At 49.0% G+C, this 23,442-nt stretch overlaps 9 protein-coding genes; 4 read left to right on the forward strand and 5 right to left on the reverse strand.

Moving 5' to 3' along the window:
- Window positions 1-1,105: 1,105 nt before the first annotated feature.
- FFUJ_04414 (uncharacterized protein) lies at window positions 1,106-2,215 on the reverse strand (the record flags this gene model as incomplete). XM_023572303.1 has 3 exons in its annotated part: window positions 1,106-1,173; window positions 1,222-1,529; window positions 1,581-2,215. The coding sequence occupies 3 exons, from the start codon at window positions 2,213-2,215 to the stop codon at window positions 1,106-1,108; spliced, it is 1,011 nt and encodes a 336-aa protein (XP_023426451.1).
- A 7,372-nt stretch (window positions 2,216-9,587) lies between these two features.
- FFUJ_04413 (probable NADH dehydrogenase (ubiquinone) 22K chain precursor) lies at window positions 9,588-10,365 on the reverse strand (the record flags this gene model as incomplete). XM_023572304.1 has 4 exons in its annotated part: window positions 9,588-9,728; window positions 9,782-9,914; window positions 10,012-10,239; window positions 10,346-10,365. 4 exons carry the CDS (start codon window positions 10,363-10,365, stop codon window positions 9,588-9,590), a joined length of 522 nt encoding a protein of 173 aa, XP_023426452.1.
- A 447-nt stretch (window positions 10,366-10,812) lies between these two features.
- FFUJ_04412 (related to nuclear pore protein NUP57) lies at window positions 10,813-11,904 on the forward strand (the record flags this gene model as incomplete). XM_023572305.1 has 3 exons in its annotated part: window positions 10,813-11,044; window positions 11,100-11,743; window positions 11,797-11,904. 3 exons carry the CDS (start codon window positions 10,813-10,815, stop codon window positions 11,902-11,904), a joined length of 984 nt encoding a protein of 327 aa, XP_023426453.1.
- A 434-nt stretch (window positions 11,905-12,338) lies between these two features.
- On the reverse strand, window positions 12,339-12,571 carry FFUJ_04411 (uncharacterized protein; the record flags this gene model as incomplete). XM_023572306.1 has 2 exons in its annotated part: window positions 12,339-12,376; window positions 12,433-12,571. The coding sequence occupies 2 exons, from the start codon at window positions 12,569-12,571 to the stop codon at window positions 12,339-12,341; spliced, it is 177 nt and encodes a 58-aa protein (XP_023427176.1).
- Window positions 12,572-13,246: 675 nt separating this feature from the next.
- FFUJ_04410 (related to SQT1 Suppresses dominant-negative mutants of the ribosomal protein QSR1) lies at window positions 13,247-14,755 on the reverse strand (the record flags this gene model as incomplete). Its single annotated transcript, XM_023572309.1, has 1 exon — window positions 13,247-14,755. One exon carries the CDS (start codon window positions 14,753-14,755, stop codon window positions 13,247-13,249), a length of 1,509 nt encoding a protein of 502 aa, XP_023426454.1.
- A 754-nt stretch (window positions 14,756-15,509) lies between these two features.
- On the reverse strand, window positions 15,510-16,890 carry FFUJ_04409 (uncharacterized protein; the record flags this gene model as incomplete). XM_023572310.1 has 2 exons in its annotated part: window positions 15,510-16,024; window positions 16,077-16,890. The coding sequence occupies 2 exons, from the start codon at window positions 16,888-16,890 to the stop codon at window positions 15,510-15,512; spliced, it is 1,329 nt and encodes a 442-aa protein (XP_023426455.1).
- A 385-nt stretch (window positions 16,891-17,275) lies between these two features.
- FFUJ_04408 (probable SCO1 protein precursor) lies at window positions 17,276-18,256 on the forward strand (the record flags this gene model as incomplete). XM_023572311.1 has 3 exons in its annotated part: window positions 17,276-17,491; window positions 17,564-17,773; window positions 17,837-18,256. 3 exons carry the CDS (start codon window positions 17,276-17,278, stop codon window positions 18,254-18,256), a joined length of 846 nt encoding a protein of 281 aa, XP_023426456.1.
- Window positions 18,257-18,753: 497 nt separating this feature from the next.
- FFUJ_04407 (related to cat eye syndrome critical region protein 5 precursor) lies at window positions 18,754-20,406 on the forward strand (the record flags this gene model as incomplete). XM_023572312.1 has 3 exons in its annotated part: window positions 18,754-18,995; window positions 19,092-19,391; window positions 19,443-20,406. 3 exons carry the CDS (start codon window positions 18,754-18,756, stop codon window positions 20,404-20,406), a joined length of 1,506 nt encoding a protein of 501 aa, XP_023426457.1.
- Window positions 20,407-21,148: 742 nt separating this feature from the next.
- FFUJ_04406 (uncharacterized protein) lies at window positions 21,149-22,861 on the forward strand (the record flags this gene model as incomplete). Its single annotated transcript, XM_023572313.1, has 1 exon — window positions 21,149-22,861. The coding sequence occupies one exon, from the start codon at window positions 21,149-21,151 to the stop codon at window positions 22,859-22,861; it is 1,713 nt and encodes a 570-aa protein (XP_023426458.1).
- Window positions 22,862-23,442: the final 581 nt, after the last annotated feature.

The following is a 23,442-nucleotide window of genomic DNA, read 5'->3' on the forward strand; positions in this document are numbered from 1 at the left end:
TCCAAGTCGAAGGTTGCACAACTTGGTAATATTCATCTGCCTCGGAAGTATCTCTGCCATCGATAGTGAAAGAATCAGCCATCCTAGCTTCCACATTTAGTCCTTCATTCCGGTGATGGCTTGAAGGATCTTCTTTCGAATACGTCTACCACTCCTGCTCAGGGGTGTCATAATGTGATAACATCACGCCACTTGAAACTCTCGTCGATAGAACATACAAGCAGGGTTGGGGGTGCAAAAGTCAGCAAGCGAAGGCGAATCTCTTCTCCTTTGCTTCCGATCTTCAATTTCTTCAGTCGTCTCTCGTTGCTGGCTCATCCATGCAGATATTTCTGTGCTGTGACATTTCGACACAGCTTTCCAGGTATACTCATCGTCATGTAAAAGTCAAGGAAGATAGTCGGAGCTTTGAGCATGCTCTGGACAAAGCATAACCGCGACAAGGACCAAGACCTCGTAGCTACCCCATACCTTGGGCTACTATGCACTATTTACCTCTCTACAAATACTTCAAGTTTATTACATATACTCTAAGTATATCGGGATGTTAATAAACTCAGAAACGACTTTATCACAATACTTAAAGGGAACCTTGGCAAATCTTGGGTGCCATTTTGTCTATCGACGTGCAACTGTCTGTAGGAGGCATTCATCAAACACCCTTTTGTAAAACACCAAAACGGCCGTGGGCAAGAGTCAATTCACACATGACTCACTACCAGGCAATGAAAAGAAGAGACAACGCGGTTTGAAAGAACTTGCACAGGTACTCTTCGTTAATCCTCATTCCTTACGCGCCCTCCATCCCTATCTGATATCATTTTCATAGACGCCAGGCATGTAAAGTCAAGACCATGAGAAGAAAAAAGTTGGCCAGGTGGCCCCATGTTGAGCAAAGAAGATCGTAAAGTACGATGATGCGTAACGTACATTGAGAATCGAAATGAAGAGAAAAAGGAAACAGTTGCTGTAGACGTGGTCTAGGGGGCTACGTCTTCTGCCACCTCACTAGATACGAGTGCTCGCCAACCAAGACATGCTGGGATTCCTCACACCCGCGAACGATGTAGAAGCGTGCCATATCCGTTCATCAGATAGCCTGAGCTTAGACAGTAACGCGCTTCTCGCCCTTGGGCTTGAGAACGTTGTCACCGTAACGGCCGCCGAAGTTACCTGCAAAGTTAGCGATGTTTGTATCATCAGCACAGATATGGGACTTACCCTGAGGGTTGTAGTTGCAGACGGTGTACCAAGAGGGGAAGCTGAGAACAGTTCCGGCAGGGCACTTGACAGTGGCGCAGCCAACCTTGGTGGAGTCCTTCCAGACAACCTGAGTGAAGTGACCGTAGAGGTCAATGTTCATATCAGCAGGAGGGTTCTCCTGGCCGTAGAAAGCCCAGTTGGCCATCTCGTTGTTGTACCACTGGTTGGTAATACCACCAGCAGCAGCCTTGTTCTTGAGGCCATCAATATCGCTTGTGGCACCCCATGAAGCGAGGTTCTGGCCGTAGCCGCCATTGCCTTGCTTCCTAAAGATACGTCAGTCATCAATTCTTAGTTCACACACGTTAACTACTTACATGTCGTGCTCGAAAACACAACCGTTGGCGGTGTTCTCGGCGTAGCCGGCGAGCTCATCATCCCACTCAAGGGCAGATGCAGAGTGATTAAGACGGTGGATGTTGTGGTAGGCGAGCATAACAGTGTTATAGGCACCATCCAGAGAGAGGTCATCGCCGCCGCTAGCAGGGACCTCAACCTTGGGCTCGGCAACCTTGGTAGGCTTAGCGACAACCTTGGAGATGGTAGTCTTGGGCTTCTCGACGACGGGTGCGGGAGACTCATAGACGGTCTCCTTGGTAGACTCAGGCTGGGGCTCGACAGTAACGACCGTAACCTTGGGGGCCTCCTCGGTGGTTGAGGGCTTGCTGACAGGCTTCTTGACCTTCTTGGGCTTCGCAGCCTCCTTGGTGGCCGAAGGAGCTGTATACTTGGGAGCGGGAGCTTCCATAAACACAACGCCAGTGGGCTTTGTGGCCACAGGAGCAGCGGTCTCGGGCTCCTCTCCAGCAACAACAGTGACGGTAACAACCTCGTAGACCCACTCGGTCTTCATCTCTCGCTTCTCAATCTCTCTCTTCTCGAGAGCATTTCGAATAGGGCTGGCCGAAGCCAAGATGGCGCTAGCGCCGAGGAGGAACATAGACGCCTTCATGGTGATCGGTGAACAGACACAAGACGGAATGGGGTGAGCTGGAAATAGAGTCAGTTATATAAGCTTGGGAGATATTAGGTGTGGCTGTTTTCAGTTGAGCAAACATTAGATCAATGCCGCTTGGCAATAGTTGTTTTCGGGTCTTTGATGAATGCGACGAGGCTAAGATGTGGTGAGGGTGGAATGGTGTTTCTTGTGGGGAATGTTTGGACGAGAACGTGTAAGACATTTGGTGTTGAGACAATTTCGTGTGAAATAAGATGAAGTAAACATCGATATATCGAGTTTAAGGGAATTTCCCCTGCTGAATACTTAAGGGACTCATGGCCGCTATCGAAGGTGACAAAAGACATGACTCTGCTTCGGCGATGTTCTGTCGAGGACAAGGCCGAGTCGGTGTTGTGAAAGGGAGGATATCGATCAAGACTCCCTGAAGGACTGGGGTTGGTGGAGAACAAGGCGAGACAAAGAGGGCGGACACAGATGATGGATGCAGGTACAGAAACGCAGGGTTCAGACAATAGTGGTTCAGACTACAGTATGCTTACCTTTCGTGGTGGGTAGTGTCTGTAGATGGGATTGACGTTGGATTTGATTCAGAACCAGTCTGGTGAGCGGTTGACAGCACTGCTGAAGTTGAGATTCCGTCTAGGAGTCTCGAAAAGAGTTTTGGTGTGGTTGAACAACGACTGAAGTTCAACAATTGAAGGAGTGACAGAAGGATGAACCGAAGGAAGGACGACTTGATCAACTTTGCTTTGCGATACCGAAAGGTGAGCTCAAGAAGATGAGGGAGGTCTTGGGGCTATATCAACGGTTCAACCGGAGGCTTGGCTTTAAAGTTTTGGTTTTGAAGGAGTGGACTGCAATGTCGTAGACACGCAAACAAAGGAGTGGCAGGCCCTGCTATCGTTCGACGAAGACTCTTGGAGGGGGGTGAGGGAGAGGGAAGAAGAGTCGAGATGGCTTCGGAGCGGACGACGACGTTAAAAAGGAACTGCTCGGCGGGTCGGAGACGGACAGCCACTGCTAGCCCAGGGGCGATTGGCTAGATGGTGCGGTATTGATTGGATGCTTTGCAGGGGGTATCTGGGGATCTCGCGAGCCTGCAATCGAGTGTGAGCTGGGGTGTGGTGCAGGGGACGAGGCCCAGGGGTGTGTCGTTCGAGAATGAGCCTAGTTAACTTACTATCAGAGTAGAGAGCGGCAACAGCGAGGAGCTGTTAGTGCAGTGCAAGACGAGCGAATGATTGTGAAATGCGAATGAAGTGAGCGTGAATAGTGGATAGTTGAAAAGAAAGAAAGCGGAGAGTGAAGTTGATTTTGAGGGAAAGTGAAGGGAGGTCCCAAGAAGAGATGAGGCTGCCAATGTTTTGGCTACAATGCGGTGCGTTGCCAAGGGCCGTCACAGTTGGCAAGCACTGGCAGAGTGACTAAGGTAACGATCTAGTTGGCGCTGACAGTGACACCCGACTGCTGCCCTGAGGTTGCCTTCCTCCTGCCTAGGTATGTCTCTTGGGTTGTTGTTGTTGTCCTGGGCAGGGCAGTTGCTACAAAGACCCCTGGAACGCGGGCTGGAATACGCTAGTGCCTCAAGCCAGTGGAGGGGTGCGTTAGACTGGGCGCTAGAAAAATGGCGGGAATGGATGCTGCAAGGCACCCAGGAACGAATCATGCATCAGCCCGTGCCTCGAATTGGACAGGACGGGAGGCATTGATGAGCGTGGCTTTCACAGCTAGCGCTGTGATATTGAAATCCAGCCCGAGTTACATACATGTCTAATGGCATTGATTGACTGTCTAGCATCTGGAGGGTTCGTAGAATCCTCGCTCTCGCAGCTATTGACTGAATAACTCGACGCTCACGCTACCTATTTTTCACGCGCAAAGCAATCGCCTCGAGAACGATATCTTCGGCGAACGGCAGACGCACGGGCCTTGAGCCACGATGATGAAACTCGTGGCTTAGGTAGGTAGGTAGGTACTCGATCCCCTTTTTCCTGTGTGCACAGCATTGACGCCTCTGATGAAAGACTGGACGGTACCTGCATCTAGGTGCTAGGTTCCAATTTCTTGCTGTGACACCACGCATCAGTCCAACTGTCCAACCCGACGACTGCCGCTGATCGACTACAACCACAAACACCTACATCATAATCGCAACCCAGTGACTTGGTAGAAACAAATCGGTTTCAACGCGACGATCACACATATCTACGTGGTATCTACGTACAGAGATTTGGCTTCTACAGCATAGCATCGCAGGATTGCGTTGCTGCAGCATTGCATTGCAGCGCCAGCATTGACTGCATAGGCGGGCAGCTAATCAAAGCAACACACGATCCAGGATTGGGACCCTTGCTATGCTCAAACACAATGGAAAAGAGTAATCAACTGGTTCAGATCCTGACAGACCTGGCCCTGGCCCAAGGTAATTACCCGTCATCTCAGCTCTGACTGTGTTTTCGGCTGTTGGGCGTTTGATGCTGGGTTTGACAGTGGTGAGGCAGGCTGTTGGTGTTGGTGTTGCTCATTGACGTAGCATCCGTCCCCTCATCTCATATCCGGTTCTTTTCCTTTCGAGTGCCGGGCTATCCCATCCCCCGGTCTCATCATACCCTACCTAAACGAGACGATTGACTTTGCTCCTGTGTTAAAACCTTGTCGGGCTCAACAGTCCAGACTCGATCGAAGCTCGACTCTTGCTCATCATTTCCTGTCGAAATGATCTCCGCTCGTCCCCCACTGGTGATCATGCTGGAGTAGAAGGATGCTTAGAAAATGCTTCGCAAAGCTTGGTCTGCTTGCGTGGACATGAAAGCCACCTCGGAAGCCAAACCCCAAGTCTCAAGCCCCCCGGGTTTGGTCATATTCAGTTGTGAGCATTCTACCATATGCGTGTTGGCCCGTAACCTTATGGGGATGGGTCTAATAAGTCTTCAGTCAATACGGATACCCTTTGCACTTACACCGTAGATTTTGAGGGTCCATTGACTTCCGGATGCAGCGTCATACTAGAACCTGACGGGAAGGAATACTACCTAGATACCATCGATAGAGATCAAGATCGTGTTAACGGTGAGGGTTTGTATTATGCCGGGTCCTACACATACGCACGCACGGGTTTGTATGTGATCAATCGACAGTATGTCAGCATTAACAAATGCGAAACGCATTCCTACCTGGCCTTAGCCATCATCTCTCTTCGCATCCATTGCATTGATTCTGATTCTGTAAGAGGCAAGCTGAGCTGAGCAATTGGTTGACTAGAAGTATGTACGTACCTCTCCACCCCTTTTTCACTGCCCCTTGCAGATGTCGATGTGGCGCGTGCCCTAACGATCCATCTCCGATGGACACGGCCAATCAACGTGATAATTGTCTGCTTCATCTCCATCAAACAAGCTATTCAAGGGTGGTGTAGCGGGCAGTTGCGGGGCTTCCCTGCAGCTGCATGTCCGAAAACCCGCTAATAAACCCGGCTCTCTTCCTCCCCATGCGCTTCTAGCATGTCTGAAACTGAGCTAATTAGAGGTGACCTTTCTGCTCCGTTCTTCATCTCCCATCCAAGGCCTAACTTTTCCTTTCTGACAGTATCAAATACTGAGAACATTTCGTTGCCTGATGTTAAACTGGTAAATGCCGAGCTTACCCTTGCAAGCCATTGGAAGAGTATAATATGCTCGATTTCGCGAGCCGTCATTCTTCTATGGCTTGGCTGTACCCAGCAAAACCAGCTCCGTTCGTGGCCACGGACAGTTCGGCTCGTCGTTGGTTTCTCTGCATGTCACCCTGGACAGTTCCACAGAAGAAGGAGATTGTTGTGTCACAGATTGATTGCCTCTGCTTCATGGTTCAGAGCTAGAGATACTCATCTGATGGCCTTGGGGGGCCAAGAAAACTTCCGACGACGTGAAAAGGTGTCAAAAATAATTAATCTAGAGACCTACCAAGTCTATCCTAAAATGGTCGAGATTTTACATCGCTATGGTTCTTGATTTTTAAGTCTTCTTGTGAGGTAACGATCAATATCCAGAACCAAGCACTAAGACAAAGACAGCTCGAAGTTGGTAGCTACCTCAGTGACATATCGTCAATGGCTTACTTTCAAAACGTTGACACAATAAACTGATAGTCGTTGATCATCAGAGTCCGGCTTTGATAACACACATGATCCCTTAATCAGTCGTACTGCGGTATACTACTTTACCCATGAATTATCAATCTGCCTACCTCTTTCTACCTAAGTTGTACTTCTCACACCCCTCTCAGCACGTATATACTCCTCCCTTAGACACATTGAGCTCAGCCATCAACGCATTTGTCTTAAACCCATTGAGTCGATCACAGCGACTCAAGACCGATTTCCGAGCTTGGATGGCATGACACGCAATCCACAACTTTTCCATTTTCTAACAGGAAAGGGACCAGTGATTCCCATTGGAGAAAACATTGGACTCGGTGGCGCTGAACTTCATTCCTTGAGTGCACCTCGAACAACTTTATTCTCGCTTCTAAACCAAAACCATAATGTTTAGTTCACTCGCGGCTCTGCTAAAGTTCGAGTATTACGTGGCCGACATCTTAGAGCTGTATTCAGTTGGGAAGTCCAGCCTTGTCACCCGCAGCACCGAATTCGTCTATCGAGTTTCAGGCCCATAGACACTGATGATCGGTAGTTCCGGGCCTAGAAACAGCAAATAGAGGCCGAAGTTCTACGGTCCAACATTGCTGAACTGAAGATATACGTAAACATCGATAGATAGTCGCAGCCTTCAAACTTTGATCTGGACAAGCAATTTAGTTGCAACTTTCAAGCCGCTTTGCTGATCGATCTTGGTCCACAGGAAAGCACAGATAATTCTAGACTGACTTCTCGTTACATCCAGTACCCGAAATCCTGGGTCTATCCTGGGATCTAATCCTCAATTCTCCACATATATCCTTCATTCACTGTCACACGTGATGTCTGCGACAGTAAGATATCTTACCACGTCTTTCACCGCTTCACGCAAAGGGACGAGATATCCCTTTTCGCAAGCAAGGCCCTTCCAGTGTGGCCCCCTTTATGCTGCGTCATGGGTCGACTTACACTCACTGTCTCGTATTTTTCAGTGCCGCTACTATTACCGACGCTGTCGTAGCGACTTAAGTGGCCTTCTGATCCTCCAACACAAGTAACGTGGTAACATGGGTTGAGACTTCCGCTCTTGTCATCTCATGGCGACCACAGTGCGTATGTGCGCTCATAGTTGACGTGAAGTCCTCATTTAGCTAAAGCTTTCTATGAATAGTACAAGCTTCACATACTATGTAACTTCAACATGTCTTATCCTTGAGTTGACACACCTACCCTACAGACAACGCTCTGGTTTATTTTAAATCACTGACAATAATTACTTGCCTTGAACTGGTTTGCTTTGACTTGGGGTTTCTAGCAGTATTAGAGTTATAAAAAGACAGGCTCATACACTTAGCTGCATCAGTTGATTCGGCTTCCTAATTTTGCTTGGCTCGGCGAGTGACAAACTCTCGATAATGTCGTCAACAATTCTTGACGCTGATCGAGCTCTAATAAACCAAGGGTTCCTTGTGACACTTTGTCCATATCATCTGACCTCGCCGTCTTTCTTTCAGCTAGAGACTGGGAAGGCTGAATAACACCAACCTTGGCATCATCACTAGGCTTGTGATGTTTGCTGTTCAAAGGACTGGTCGACCAGACCAACACACAAGTACAACACCAAACACGAAACCCCTAGAAATTGATGCCACACAAAGAAAAGAAACTGTGATCCTCGGACACTGTGATACTACGTCCGTCGCTTGAAGACAGGGCCGATCGATTCGGCGACATGCAACCACGACATGGTACAACCGTGTCGTCACTTCTCGAAGCAACCTCATACATTCTCGTGAACCCCTCTAAAACGGCGCCGAGAAAAGAAACAAGTCAAGGTTCTCATAATTGTTTCCTTGTTGGTGGCCATTATGAAGGCCAGAGGGGGTGTAGATGATGTCAGCCAACCAACAACGTGACCCATTCTGAACCTCAAACATGGGCGCTTGAAAGGTCCGTTTCTTGTTTCACGAAGCGCACAAGCGCCGAAAATCGAGAAACAAGACACCCAAAGTGTGATGATGATGCAACGGCCAGCTCTGGCTGCTGTGATGCTATAATGCACCTGTGCCAGATATTCCAACTCTGCAGGGAGTAGTAAGCTTAAAGTATGAAGCCCCTTGAGTTTGGCCATTTCAAGCTCAATTCACAGTACCACGAGTCTTGCTACTGCGTTAAACTATACCTCGCTTAACATACGTGCTTCTACTCAGTCAGGAAAGCAGGTTACCGCCGTATGGTCCCTCACGGCGTGTATATGTCGGTTCCAGCTTAGGTTTCTGCCCATCACACCATGCCAATCGTCCCCTCTGCTGGCCGACTTTTACTTGAAACGAAACGGCTAGTTGCATGAAAACAGTTACGCTGCCTGAACGAGACTAAATGAGGCCGAAACAAAAGCCCCGGCTAAAAGGCCAACGACACAGAAATGATCATGTGTATGGTCTGGGGCATACATGAGGTTGCGCGACTCTGAGGGCCAGTCACCGGCAAGAAGGCCCTACTCTAGGTTCAAACTTGTGACCATTCTCACACATGCGGCTCAAGGAGCATGCTTGTTGCATATCAAATGCCTTTGGTCACTACTTCGGCATCTCACCCAAACCCGTGCTGGTCACTGTAAATGGCGTGGCGGTGACGTCGGCAGCTCCTTTAGATGTTGTCGACCGGTCTCATGCATCGTGATGATATACCTCTGCCCATAAAATGTCCATCTCGTCATGTGGTCTTCACCAGATCACAAAAGAAGGACATGCCTAATTGTGGCTCCACCGCTTAGCCGAACTGCAGAGTTGTTGGTGACTTTGTTTCAAATGTCTTGGAGTGCCGTGTATCATGCGTCCAAGGCTCGCTGCATGATGCTGCAGGTTCTGTTGTGTTTGGAGGTTGCAATGCTGTGACCAGTAACTGCTGTTGATGTGCTTGATCTATGTGGGGTTAAATGATATGCTGAGAACCAGAGCTTTCATAGCGGGTTGAAAGGCGCCATGACAAGATCATGTGGTAGCAGCTATTGACATCGAGATGCCGACTGATGTGTGAAATGTCACCGAAAGTCAATATATTGTTTGGCTTGGTGAAAGGAGTAAATAAGACTATATCGAACTGGATATGGGACCTGCGGCTTAGTAGTCAATGATATATAATACTGCATGTGAGCAAACGGATTTTGATTTGATAGCTGGTAGTTCTCTCTTTGATTCATCAACAAATATACATGACCGAACCTCGATCTTAATAGATTCCAGCGCTCTATTGTTGCGCATCCTCCTGCCCCGGAACGAAGGGCTTGCCGTCTCCAGGCCCGATGCGCACATCAGCGAAGATCTGCTTTGGTCGAAGGTGAACAGGGGTCGAGTTCGTTGGCTGATCGGGGATCTTCTTCTCGAGTTTCTATATGTTGTATTAGAACCTCCACAAAGCGTGATGGGCCATGGCTGTCGTACCAGATTGTCGTAGACGCACTTGTTGAGCTTCCACTCAGCAGGACGGCACTGCCACAATTGGTGATTTCGGTTGTCGAGGCACTCCCAGTGCTTGCGGAACTCAGCCAGGCAGTGGGTGTTGATATCCTTGATACTGTTGATCATGTCAGTGGCCGACCCCAGCCTTGAAGCAAATTGTGCTTCAGGAAGACCACCAGACTATACGGTCTGCTGAACCTTAGATAACATACACGCTGGAGGCACATCGGGTAACTCGTCGACCCTCCTTCAAGCACTCAAGCTCTCCTCGGCCCGGGTTCTCGTTCTTGCATTGCATATAATCGTCATTGTAGTCGCGGCATCGAGCACCGATGAAGAAGGAGGCCGAGAGGAGAGGGGCAGAACTGGCACCGACCTCCTTGACGGCGGGAATATCGGCGGGCAATGGAGTGGTGTCAATGAGCAGCTGCTGGGAGAATCTGATGGATTGATTAGTTAGCCAATTATCAGCTGTTATAGAACTCAATTGCATCCGCTGGGAGCTCCAGGACAGAGGCAGGAAAGTCAGCTGTCGAGTGAACATACTGGGGCCTTCGGGTAGACATGATGCCGGTATTCTGCGAAGCTCGTCGTCAAACGTTGCGGTGATTCCAGAATCCGGAAGTGGTTATGTGAGGTCGTTCGGCTAGGATTTGGTAGCGTAAGGTAGGAATTGGTTGGCTGTGATTGGTGGTTCGGTGAAGCGAGGCTGAGCGCAAGGCTGCAACGGGGCCCAAGGTGAGCGTAGCTCTGTTTTCGCGTCGCTCAGCTCCAATAATTTTAAGCCGCCAAATAAACACAGCAAACAATCAAAGAATCGCATTTTCAGTCTTACAGCTCAGATAAAACTTGACTACGACGACTACACAGTCGCAGAACAGAAGTCAATCTCATATTGAGCTACTAGCTACCCCTTTCGCCCGGGTGCCGTCTCGGCAAGGAATATCATCGTTCAAAGCTTAGCTTGCCGACTGACAGCTCCCGATTCAGACGTCGCAACACCATCACTCAACATGTCGCTCTTCGGACAGGCCAAGCCTTCGCTGTTTGGGCAGTCGCAGCCCGCTCAGACAACTGCGCCGAATCAGAACACAGTATTCGGTCTAGGCCAACCTCAACAACAGCAACAGGGCAACACACTCGGCGCATCGATCCAGCAACCACAGCCGCAACAGATGCCAGCTCTATCTCAGTCGCAAGCTCAGCTGTCAAACTCGCTATGGCAGCCTGGAAAGGAAACACCGCGTATGTTGCCAAGAAAGAGCTGTTCTCCTGCATCGCAAGACTGACCCCTGCATAGATCAGAAGCCGATTCTGGAGCAAATGAAGCTTGTTACCGAGAAATGGGACCCTGCGAACCCCAACTGCGTCTTCAAATACTATTTCTACAACAAGGTCGATGAGAGCCACGTTCCTTACTACAAGCCTCAACCTCACGAAGACCCTCGGGAATGGGAGGAAGCCCTACAGAATAAGCCAGCCCCAGGGTTCATGCCCGTTCTTTGTTCTGGCTACGCTGGCGTTGCCGACCGCCTTAAAACACAACAGCGCGCCGTCGCCGACTTCAACACTCGTCTCCACCAGATCAACGGCAGCCTGGATGCCATTCTTCAGCGTCACGAGCTCGAGACTGAGGTTCGCGCGGTCGCAGCCCGCCGACGACAGACAACAATTAGTGAAAGATGCCTAGCACTTGCTGCGCGGATACAAGTGCTCCGCAACCGTGGCTACGCACTGAGTGGCGATGAGGATGATCTGAGCAGCCGCCTGCAGACTCTGGAGCGAGAAGTTCAAGACCCTGCCGTTGGAGCAAGAGAGGAAGAACTCTGGAGCCGCCTTATTGTGTTGCGAGGCTATGCTGATCAGCTCAGCAAGGAGCTGGATAAGCCCACCGGTTCTGAGGGAGAGAGTATTGATCCAGAGCGAGAAGCCAAAGCAAAACGAGTAAGTTACGGATCGATCGTAACACACACACAAACCAGCTAATCCTTTTCTAGGTGCTTGAGGATTATGAGAAGCAGATCCAGCATATCAAGAAAGAGCTTGAGGCTCTATCGACAGATTATGCAGAGTGGGAGAAGACCAGGAACCCGCACTCAAAATAGATGGAACTTAATCAGGGCACACGGTTTAGCGACAAATGTGGTAAAGACGGAGCAACTGTCTTTTGTTAGGATGTATATTGGTGACATAGAGTTGGAGTCAGGACTGGGTATTCATCCTACGCGTCATAGGATACGAAACGTAACTCTTTGTAAAGTCTAAGAATAATATCGACACAACAAGTGATACCTCTATTTGGGTTTATGAACTGGGAACGGATATGGTGCATTTTGATGTTGTGAATGATATTGCTGCGCGGCTTTTTACCACGTCTTGGGATACGTATTATATAGATTAATCATGACTTCCTACCCGTCCCATCTAAACCGGTTCTATTGTACATGGCGCGGCGGAAGCACCGTCGACCGCATTGCAGGTTCATAACACTACCAAGACAACACGGACAGATTCTTGTCGTAGACGGTTTTATTGGTATTTAGAAGATCTTCCCAACGAGGTTGATAGCGAAGGGAGCTGGGGAACATCGTTAGCACCACTCTTCTTAGAACAAGAAAAATCGCCAAACGTACAGAGGTAGAGGAGAACAGCAGTGGTAATGGCACCTTGGACTGTAAAGGCAGCGTCGGCCTCAAGAGCGCGGATCTCCTCCTGAGACTGCTGGAGGGGGGGCGACTGTAATGGATTAGTTTGGTAGCCCAGCAATGCCATTGGATTTCGACATACATCCTCCAAACATTTTGTATGTAATTTAATCGAAGAAGAAGTGTTTGGTTGAAAGGCAACGCTCGTTGATAGCAAACTAGACTCGGGGTATGATGCTATCTCGTTTCGCTGTCATGGGTCAAAGAATTTTGAACAAGCGCTGTTAAGATTCCAAAAAGCACTGGCCAATCAGACGCTGCGAGTGATGGATCCGAACTCGCAGCTTTTATCGATAAGCAGGCTACCTATGTCATCACCAGAATGATCAGCTTTCCATCCTTGTCAACGTATCATCCATCAAGACAATTATCTTTGACTTGATTAAATAGTAGATACAACTACCTACTCAAGACATCATTTGCTGATCAAAAATTTCATCGCGTTTCATATTGCAGTTCCATTTACTATTGACAAATACGCTCACCTATAGGTAGGTACACATGTACAGCTTAGCATCGGATTTCTTCTCTAGTCGACATGGGTATCATAATGAACCTGACCAGCCGTATGCTGGGACTCAGAATTTCACAAATGATAGGCCATCAAGCCGTGGCAACCAATATCCAGGGTATCATCCCTATGATTCTATTCATTGTAATCATAAGATAGCAAAAACGACTTCCGCCTACGCTTTTCTCCTTCTATATATCATTTCACAAAACCTTTGATTCTTTTCAAACACTATGCTTCAAAGACTAGAGCAACACCGTCGTCACCAGCGGTGACGATCCTCTCTCCTGTCTCGCCTTGAACAAAGCCCAAGACGCCGCCACCTTCCCCATCACCACGGTGGCCCTTCCATTCCTTTTGCAGACCAGCCTCAGCAGCTGTTGCGGGAGCGTTGGGGTTTGTGGCACCAGCACCTCGGAGGTCCCAGCGGCGTACGGCACCGTCCATGCCGCAGCTTGTCAGTTGCCATGAGTTGGGGATGAACTCAAGCTTGACAATGGCATGTTCTTCATGGGCGCCGGAGATGTGTCGTCGGACGGCGAAGCGGCGGGTGGCATCGTAAACGACAATAGAGCCGTCCACAGAGCCGGCTGCGAGAAGGGTGGAAGGAGGTGTGTTAGGCGTTGTGACGAGAGCAAGCGACTCGATGCTCTCGGATTGGGTGTGCAGCGCGGCGAGAATTTGGCCGCCAGCGGTCGCCGTTGACTGGCCAGTAGTCTTGCCTCCAGCCCGAGCACGAGCCTGGGGCTGAGGTCCGGAAGATGCAAGTCGTGGAAGAGAGACAATCTTGATGGCGCCAGTAGCACCGCCGACAGCAACAAAGGCACCCTTGGGGTCAATGGCAAGCGAGTAGAGACCACCCTCAACCTCGAAACGCTGATCTTCGGCAGTCAAAGCCACCGCAGTCATACCGTTGTCGCCAACGAGGTTCTTGGCAGTAGCCTCACCCCAAACGTCCCAGACATACAAGCTTCCATCCTCGGAGATGGTAGCCAACAGAAGACCATCAGGCGTCCAAGCACCAGCGGTACAGGCACCAGTATGTAGAAAATAGGACTGAACGATCTGAAGAGAGTTGGCTTTATCTGTGGGATCGACTGTGTAGACCCAAACCGAACCGTCGGAAGCGCCTAGAGCGATGGCGTTGGGGTTGGTGGAAGATGGGCATGGCGCAATCCAGTTGACCTCAGGCACCTCCTGTGCTTCACCAAGGAAGTCCATCTTGACAGCACCATCATTCGAGATGGTTGCCTTCCATGCGCGCAACCTTCCGTCAAGTCCACCACTGACGAGGGCCTCTCCTTGAGGCAGAGTCCATGCGAGTGTGTTGATCGAGTCTGTGTGGCCATCTAGGCTAAATAGAGGGGGAAGCTGGGTGCTCTTCAGGGCGTCTGCGGCGGGATCGCTCGAGAAACTAGCAGGAAGCGGAGGTCGCGATTGAGCGGAGGCTGTGTTGAAGACCCATCCTGCACCGGGAGCATCATCTTCCTGGCCAGCTGAACCGCCAACCGCGATGATAGAAGGGTACTTGGGATGCTGGGCGATGGTGAAGAGAGAGTCTTTGGGTTCGTCGAAGTAGCCGATAGAGTCGTTTTGGAGCAGAATCTCCTCATTGTCGGAGTCCATGGCCAGATCCTCATCGTCGACAATCTCCTCGGCGGCATCCTCGGCCGCGAGCATATCCTCCTCGAGCTCTTCATCGACAGGCTCTTTTTGATCGCGGGGGTTAGAAGACGACATGATGGCGGGGTAATTTTATAACGAGGGCACGACGAGTGATGTTCGATGAGAGAGAGAGAGAGAGAGATGTTAAATTTAAAAAAAAAAAAGAAGAGTTGAAATAAGAGAATAAAGAATATGCACTACCTAGGCAACGCAGTTGATGGGCGCTCTCCCTTTCGTTTCCCAGTTGTTACTTGCTTGATAAGCAGGCAAATTGTTTTTTCAACTTTTTGGTGGTCGGCGAGACAAGGATTTTTTCCTGACTGCGGGGTGGTGGCGGTCATAGTAGTCCGCTTAGCTCCAGAACTTAATAGATGGATGGATCTTGGGGTATGAACTCGATGCGCTCTGATGAACGAATAAGTATTAGCAGCTATCTCACTAGGCTGTTACAATAGTTAAAAGAAGAATAAGCAAGTCTTCCTAGGTAGCTTAAGCGTATAAGTGCATCGGAAGTGCCTATTTGAATGAGGTTGAGGCCAATGCTCACTTACATCCATCCTTCAATGATAAACTCATCGATCCCTCTTGTGCAACAAGTGTAAATTTCTATGCTGTAGTTTATGGATGAGGTACAACGTTTACAGTCAGGTGCGAACGGTCTTTTTCTTCCTGATTTATGATTGGCAGTAGACATTTGTAGTTCCTTTCATAAAAAATTGCCAAACTGCTTGGAAAGGTCTATAATGATAGTTTGATGGTGACATAATTAAGCGCCTAACAATCAGCAAATGTCCCGTATACGCCAGCAACGCCCAAGTAGCAGCAGCTTTCAACCATCCAGAACCTCAACCCAGTTCTTTTCTGACTGCTTCCGCCTCCATCTATCCTTTGCGGCTTGGCGCATAGCCTTCTCTTCTTCTCCAACCTCATCGGCCTGTGTTGCCATTTCCCGAATCTGATGCTTGAGACCCAATGAAAGCATCTTATACCATCCACCATGAAACTTGCAACGCTTGCGCTCACACATACCGCGAACTTCGTCGCCTTCTCCTAGAGGATCGCTCATTCGGGACGCTTTGAAAATAGCCTCGCCTTCTGGCGACTTTGCAAACGCTTCAAAAGCGTCCCGGGCACCAATACTGTCGAGACGTTCATCGTATCCGCAGATATCTTCCTTGAAGCGACCGGCAGTAATTGCAGCTTGCCGCCGCTCGTGTGCGAACTCCAAGAGAGTGAGCATTTTGTGGCAGAGAACTGTCTCCTCGGCCAAGTGAAAGCGTGCTGCGGCTGCACTTTCGAGATGCTCTTTCTCCTCCGCAGAGAGGTGCATCTGATCCGAATTTTCTGTGATATTTATTAGCCGATTTGTGATAGGTAGGATACGACAGCGACATACCTTTGTCAGTTCCGTTTGTAACATTGGACTCTTGGCCTGCAAATGGTGCCTTGACCAGCCTCCAAAGCCCTTCTTCGTCAGTTCCTGAAAGACCACCTTGAAGGAGCGCCATAAATTCCTCCTGGGTAAGCTGGTCGTTAACTCCTCCTTTCCCCTTTGCCTTGGGAAGTTTGGCTACCATGCGCTCCCACCATGTTTGTGCATGCTCGTTGGAACAGAACACGCTCTTCTCCCCCTGAGCTATTCGAGCCGCCTTCCTACATCCACCCAAGGCGCATGTTTTCTTATATAAAGTTGTGAGACTCTCGTTTGTGCAGAGTGGACAGATGAATTTTTCGATCAGATTTTCGCCAACCTCTTTGTTCATGTTGATACATTCTCCATGGAACCAATCCTCGCAATTTTCGCAACATATCATCCACCGGTGGTCGTCTGCCCCTCGGCATAGGCAATATGGCCCATGGTCGGATTCCTCGAGTTCGGATCCTGCCGATTCATGGGCATCTCCCGCGGAACCTGACCGCGTGGGTTTGGCTCTTTTCGCCGCCCTTGGCCCCCCTGTTTTCTTTGATCGCTTAGGCGTCTTCTTAACTGTCGAAGCGGTGCCCTTCTTCTTTGAAGCTGTGTGAGCGGCCATGTTGTTAAGTTCTGCAGATGTAGAAGGAGGATGTGAAGGTGAGTTGGAGGAGGCGGGGTTGGCATCTGACGGAGGTTGAGGGGTACTCTCAGCAACCGTTTCGCTCTTTGTGTTATTTTCAAAGAGCTCAGAGCGAGAGTCTTCGCTTTGTCCTATTGTTGGGGTGGTTTGTTCCATTGTGGAGTGTTGACAGTGTTGGCAGATGGTGCCTCTTATATACTATTAATGTGTGGTCACTTGACACAATACGATTTATATAATAGACCGGGAGACAGGCAATTCGAGGGAAACACAAGCACCGACAGTTTATTAAGCTAATCGAGAAAAACGGAAAATGAAACTTCGGTGTAAGTGACGAGCTGTTGGAGATGGGAGAAATGATGGTGGATAGTCTGAATGACTAAGGCGGAACCAACAAACCCGGTAAAAGCCCGGACCATGTATTTTTTTTTTGGAGCTTACCTTAGTACTAAGGTTGTGACAATCGAAAGATGTAAGTTTACGTAGTAGATTCTTTAGCTTTTGCATGAGTTTATCGACTCTTGCCTAGAGTCATTTCGCCATGTCGAATTCGGTCACGACGTCAAGAGCACTGAGGGGTGTGTTCTCATCCCTCTCGACGAGACAATGCCAGCGATGTTTGTCCAGCAGCGCTCTCCAGCCCAAGCAGCTCCGACCAACCCTCCCACGAGCGCCAATCCAGTCGAGACAGCCCATTACCCAGCGCCGAACAAAATACAAGACGATCGAGCAGGCCAAGAGCCGATATAGCAATGGGGTATGAAGAACAAAGATCTGGGGAAAATTCGATGGCGATTGAAGAAGCAATGAGCTGACAAATGCACAACAGCCCTTTTCTTGGAAGGCCGGAATCCTGTTCGTCGGTACCTGCGGGCTGTTAGTATGGTACTTCGAGTTTGAAAAGGCGCGTATGCAGCGTAAGAGAATAGCTGAGGCGGCCAAGGGCGTGGGCCGACCAAAAGTTGGAGGAACCTTTGAGTTGATCGATCAGGATGGAAAGCCATTTACCAGCGAGATGATGAAGGGCAAACACTCCTTGGTATGTCAAGGAAACGAGCTTTGCAGTCTCAAAACGAATGCGTCCATGGCTAACTTTTATTAGGTGTACTTCGGTTTCACTCGATGCCCTGATATCTGCCCCGAAGAACTCGACAAGATGGCTACCATGTTGGATATCGTCGAAGAAAAGGCCCCAGGTGCACTTCTTCCCATCTTTATCACCTGCGATCCGGCCCGTGATACCCCGAAGGCTCTTAAGGATTACCTGGGCGAGTTCCATGAGAAGTTCATTGGTCTGACCGGCACGTATGATCAGATCAAAGCGCTCTGCAAGAAGTACCGCGTCTACTTCAGCACACCTCAGAACGTCAAGCCAGGACAGGACTATTTGGTGGACCACAGCATCTACTTTTACTTGATGGACCCGGATGGTGATTTCGTTGAGGCATTGGGCAGACAACACTCGCCTCAGCAGGCCGCAGCGCTCATTTTGGACCACATGAAGGACTGGGATAAGAAATAGAGCATTCGCTATTTGGCTCTAAGTAAAAAGAACATCCGTGGTTGGGTTGTAAGATGAGCAGATATTGCGGGTGATGTAAAAGTACTGTAACACCAGAATCATGAAGCCATAGAAGGATACTGTGATATTAGGAACCACTCAATCAACTGTACATTTCCATGAACTGCATTGAGAGAATAGCCTCGCGAACGATTCTTTTTTGTGTCGTGGTCTGCTGGTATTCAACTTAGATATTGGGCACTGGGTTATGGCGATCCTCGGCTCGCATCAATTGTGGGTGGATATTACCGACAAGACAAGTCAGGCCTCTTATCAACCATGACTCTAACAAGTTGGCACTTAAACAAAGCGTTACAACTAGTTAATAGTTAACTTTGAGCATCACACGTCGTCGCTGCACTGTACCTTTTCTTATCTTGTCATCTCACTGAGATCTCTAAGCTTGAAGCTCTGGCGTATATTTTCTCTAATACTTGATCCTTCGCATTTCGGTAAACATGCAACGCTTCGGTGTGGTCGGCCAATGCCGATTCGCCGCACGTCGATTGACGCAGCTACGGTCTGTCGCACCGACGACGGCGGCTGTCTTAAGAGCCTCCTCTATATCACAGAGGCTATTCACTACCTCTAGCGTTTATCTATCCAAGCCAAAGGGCTCACTATGTGTCAACCCAAATCAATATGAGGAGCCCACCGACCTGGCACGAAAGCTGTTTTCCGAGTTTGCCTTTGCATTTGAGTAAGTCGGTTTCGTACGGTGTCTCTTGTCCTTTCCTCCGGCTCAGGAAATATACTCGCGAATACAAAAAGTGTACCAGGAGCTGACAAACGACAGTATTGACGGTGTCTTGTACCAAGGCCGCAACAGAGTGGATGGAGCTGAGAAAGTCATCAAGATGCTCAGAAGCAATGGCATCCGATATGTCTTTTTGACAAACGGCGGTTGCGTCCCTGAAGATAAAAAAGCAGAGACTCTTCAAGAAAGACTCCAGATCGCCAAGAATGACGATGTGGTAAAAGGCAGGATGATTCTGTCCCACACGCCAATGAGTGGTTGGAGTGACCATGTCAAGAACAATGGCACTGTCTTAATTACAGGATCTCATCCTGAAAAAGCTCGTCAAATTGCCCTTGGGTGAGTATCATTGCTATGGGGAGATATTGTCTGGTAAGCTAATTGCTGTAGGTATGGATTCAAGCGTGTTGTCACCCCGGCGGATATCCTCGCCGAGTGCAAGGACGTGTTTCCCTTTGAGCATATTGAGGGCGAGATCAATGGCAAGCCGACGCCATTACCAGATGGAAAGCGAATTCCTTTGCTGAAGGACCCTTACACAACTAATGTCCCTGCAAACGCTCTCAAAATTGATCACATTTTCATCTGGAACGATCCAAGAGACTGGTCAGTAGATATTCAGATCATCCACGATCTTTTAATATCCCATCAAGGCTACCTCGGAACTGTTTCGAACCGGAATGGTAATGAGTCTCTGCCCAACAATGGCTGGCAGCAAGATGGCCAACCCGGACTATGGATCTCCAACCTTGATATGCTATGGAAAACAAACTATCCAGTGAACCGATTTGGCACTGGAGCATTCATGGAGGCACTCAAGGGAGTATGGTCAACGACTACCAACGGAACAGAACTGCAGTTCAGCGCACTTGGCAAACCATCCAACCACACATACAAATACGCTCATGATAGGCTGCTACAGTACTACCATGATATGGCCTGCAATCGTGGTCAAAGCCCTGGGCATGATACATCGAAATGCCACCCTCTTCGACGCGTTTACATGATTGGCGATAACCCAGAAAGTGACATCCGGGGTGCTAGCGAATTTGAAGCGGAGGATGGTACCGAGTGGGTGCCCATTCTTGTACGAACTGGCGTCTGGCGACAGACATCGACGGAGAAGGAGCCTCGATACAAGCCAGCCGTCATCGTGGACGATGTCGTAGATGCTGTGGTTTGGGCGCTTAACAACGAAGGCATTAAGGCAACCAGGGAATGGGTATTATCAGCCCTCTCGCACACGAAAGGTTACGTCAAGCTGCCGCCTCTGGAGATTGGAAATCAGATTAGTGGCCTCGAAGATGGAGTCAAGTACCCAAGTGAGTTGGAGGCAGCTGAGGCAAGACTGTAGAAAGTATGCAATCAGAAATGGGATTTTGAACACTGGGTGTAGAACTTGAAGCATTCCCATTAGAATTTAGGATAATAAATCTGCAAATCTATCCGGCGGTTGCCTACTTCAAAATCTCAAGGCTGACTTTCAGGGAGGGGTATCTTTTTCCGTACCTTGTGCCAAAGCTGAAAAGGAGTTGATTATACCTTGCGTGAAACAGGGGTCACATATGCAAGAGGAATCCTAAAAGTCCATTCCTGTTGCAGATACTGTTGGCGCCAACGAGCTGCATCACAACCAACAACACCAACAACACGGTGTCTGGCCACTCAAATAAATATGCTGATTGAGCTGTCAGAAGGCCAATTGATCTAGACGACATGAGCAGTAAGTGATTGAGAAGACATGTTCAATTTCTTCCATCTCCTCAAAACTTTCGGTTTTGCTCTTCTACCACGTAGACTCGCCAATCTGGTGATAGTCCATGTTCTTGATCTGGACCAGGGCACGTACATGGGGTGTCACATCGTAGCCTCAGCTGCAGGCGATACAGCTCGCTCGTGACCCCCCTGATCAAGGATGTCCCAGCCCCCGCGAAAGAAGAAAGACATAAATAGGATCAAAAGGTCTCTCGCGAAGGAGTTCCCTCACCAATCGCTTTCCTCCTCAAGCTTGTCCTTTGTGAAGCCTTGACTCGCCAGCTTCATGTCCCGGTCCCTTGTGTATAAAAAATCTCTGGCCCTAGTCTTAACTCCTGGAAATGAGTCCAGCAAACAGCCTTGCTGTGGCTAACAGCAGCCTGTACAACGCGCTCAGAATCCCACAAACCGGAGACATCGACTGCTTTGCTGGGAGGGAGACCCAAAGCCAGTGCCTCCACACACTTCCAAAACGGCGACGAGCATTGATTAAGCCAATTGTGCAAGCCCTGGCTGTTCATGATTCCAACGATGAAGACCAGAAGGCCACCATTGAGGCTTCTCTCCTGGACTTGGCCAAGAAACTTGTCTGCCACAGGCCAGAAAAGATACACACGGAAACGCTGGTGTTTGATGGAGACAGCTTTTCGAATCCCGTGGACTATGCCCATGCCTTGTTGGCTAGGAGGTTCTATAACTGGCTCAAGAAGAAGAGCAAAGAAAATCCAAGGCTGGTACAGTCTTCTCAGAAATCATCGACTTCCCTTCGAGAACGTGGAGCAGCGCACACGAGCAAACGAAACTCGGATCAAAGTCAATGTTTTGTCGTTTATGACACAGACGACTACGAGCACTCGGGTGGCTATCTTAGCGATGATGTGATTGAGTCAATTGAACAAGACATCGATTTAAGCCACGAGGAAGCCAGTTCCGAACAAGATTCTGAAGATGAAGGGATGGACGAGTGTACCCGTCAGACATCTACACAGCGGGAACTTCGACGTCCTAGACTTACTAGGGAGAGCCCACTGGGAGACTGGGAAATCCCCAGGACGCCTCCAAGAAACCACGGCTCGAGACATCGCAACATTTATTCCAGGTCACCAGGCCCGCTATCATACCCAACACCCACAGGCGATGCATTCCTTGTCTCACCAGGGTCTGTCACCTCGCCAGATCCTAGTGAGATCTTCACACCATATTCGACAGCCTCGACACCATATTCTACCTTTAGCACTGAGGGGTGCGAAACTCCACGATCTTCTTTTCGCCAGAGATCCTACAATGAGAGGCATATGGAAAGCCCAACGCGCAAAAACATGCAGACAGATGTTGACCTCCTTTCAAGCGATATGATGATGAAAATGAAACTCAACGTGGTTGACTTGGTTGACCAGAGTGAGGAAGCTGGATCAGATGCGGAGTCATCGCGATCTCGTCGCTCCATGACCTTCGATGACACGGAGAAATCGCCAGTTCATGATATTATAAGTCGAGTGGCAAAGCCAGTCAAATGCTTGAGACCTGGGTATATATATTGCTTTGCCGAAGGGTCAAAGCCTGGATTCCTCAAAATTGGAAGCGTACTGTGTCCCGAGTTCAGCGAACCCGATCAAGTGGAAAGGAGGATAGACGAATGGAAGAGTGACTGCAAACATGACCCGGAATACAAATTCAGGGTCTTCATGCCCTGTGCTGTTCAGAAGATGGAGAAATTGATCCATCGAACTTTGCACAGAGAGAAAAAGAATGCCTCTTGTCCGAACAAAGCATGCACGACGAAGCACCGGGAATGGTTCAAGATAGAGGAAGACGAGGCACGCCGAGTTATCAAGATCTGGCAACAGTTCAGCAAGTTGAGTCCCTATGATGGCAAGGGCGATTTAGAAGATCATTGGGTCCGGTACAAACCGACACACCTAGACGACGAATGTCTCTGGAATACCAAAAGGTGGTTAGGCACAGAGTGGGTTAAGTTTATCACAGAGACTGTCGAAATCTTGATGCAAGAGAAGCAGAGAGCTGTGGAGCAATATCTTGCAGAGATGGGATAACAGCTGGCTGCGTTAAGAAGGCTCAAGGACAAATTTTGATGAGAAGGACAGTCTGGGCACGTTCGAGTTGTAAGCTTACCAAATTGGACGCTTGTTGATGGAAACGTTTTGAGGTCTGGCATAGTTATCGTGCTTTGTATTACTAAGTCTTGTTTCATTAGGTATCTAGTTAAAGAATTGTATACCTGCCAAGATGTGAAAGATCAAGTATTGTGATACTTGTGAGTCGTCCTGTCCTACGCGGGTACACCGGAGGCTACGTGAGCAAGTATTACGCCACGTACGAGCATAAATGTGTAACTTGTCAGAAAGAGGCTGTCTTGTCCTACCTCGTTGAAGATGTAATGTTGAATCTGGAGCGTGGGGGACACTTTGATGGGTGAGATGTGTTACTTGAACTCAGGGAGCTAGAAAACTTCTGATGTTAAATCAGGGTGTCAAGATACACTAGTCTAGAGGCTTGCTAAGATATATTATACTTACCGAGGTCTTTTTATTAAGTACTTAGAAAAGGGTTCTTAATTTTCTTGCCTCTGCTTGCCTGACAACAGTACTACAACCACCTCAACCACACGACCTTC

This window comes from Fusarium fujikuroi, chromosome FFUJ_chr02 (assembly GCF_900079805.1).
Source record: "Fusarium fujikuroi IMI 58289 draft genome, chromosome FFUJ_chr02".
NCBI lineage: Eukaryota > Fungi > Ascomycota > Sordariomycetes > Hypocreales > Nectriaceae > Fusarium > Fusarium fujikuroi.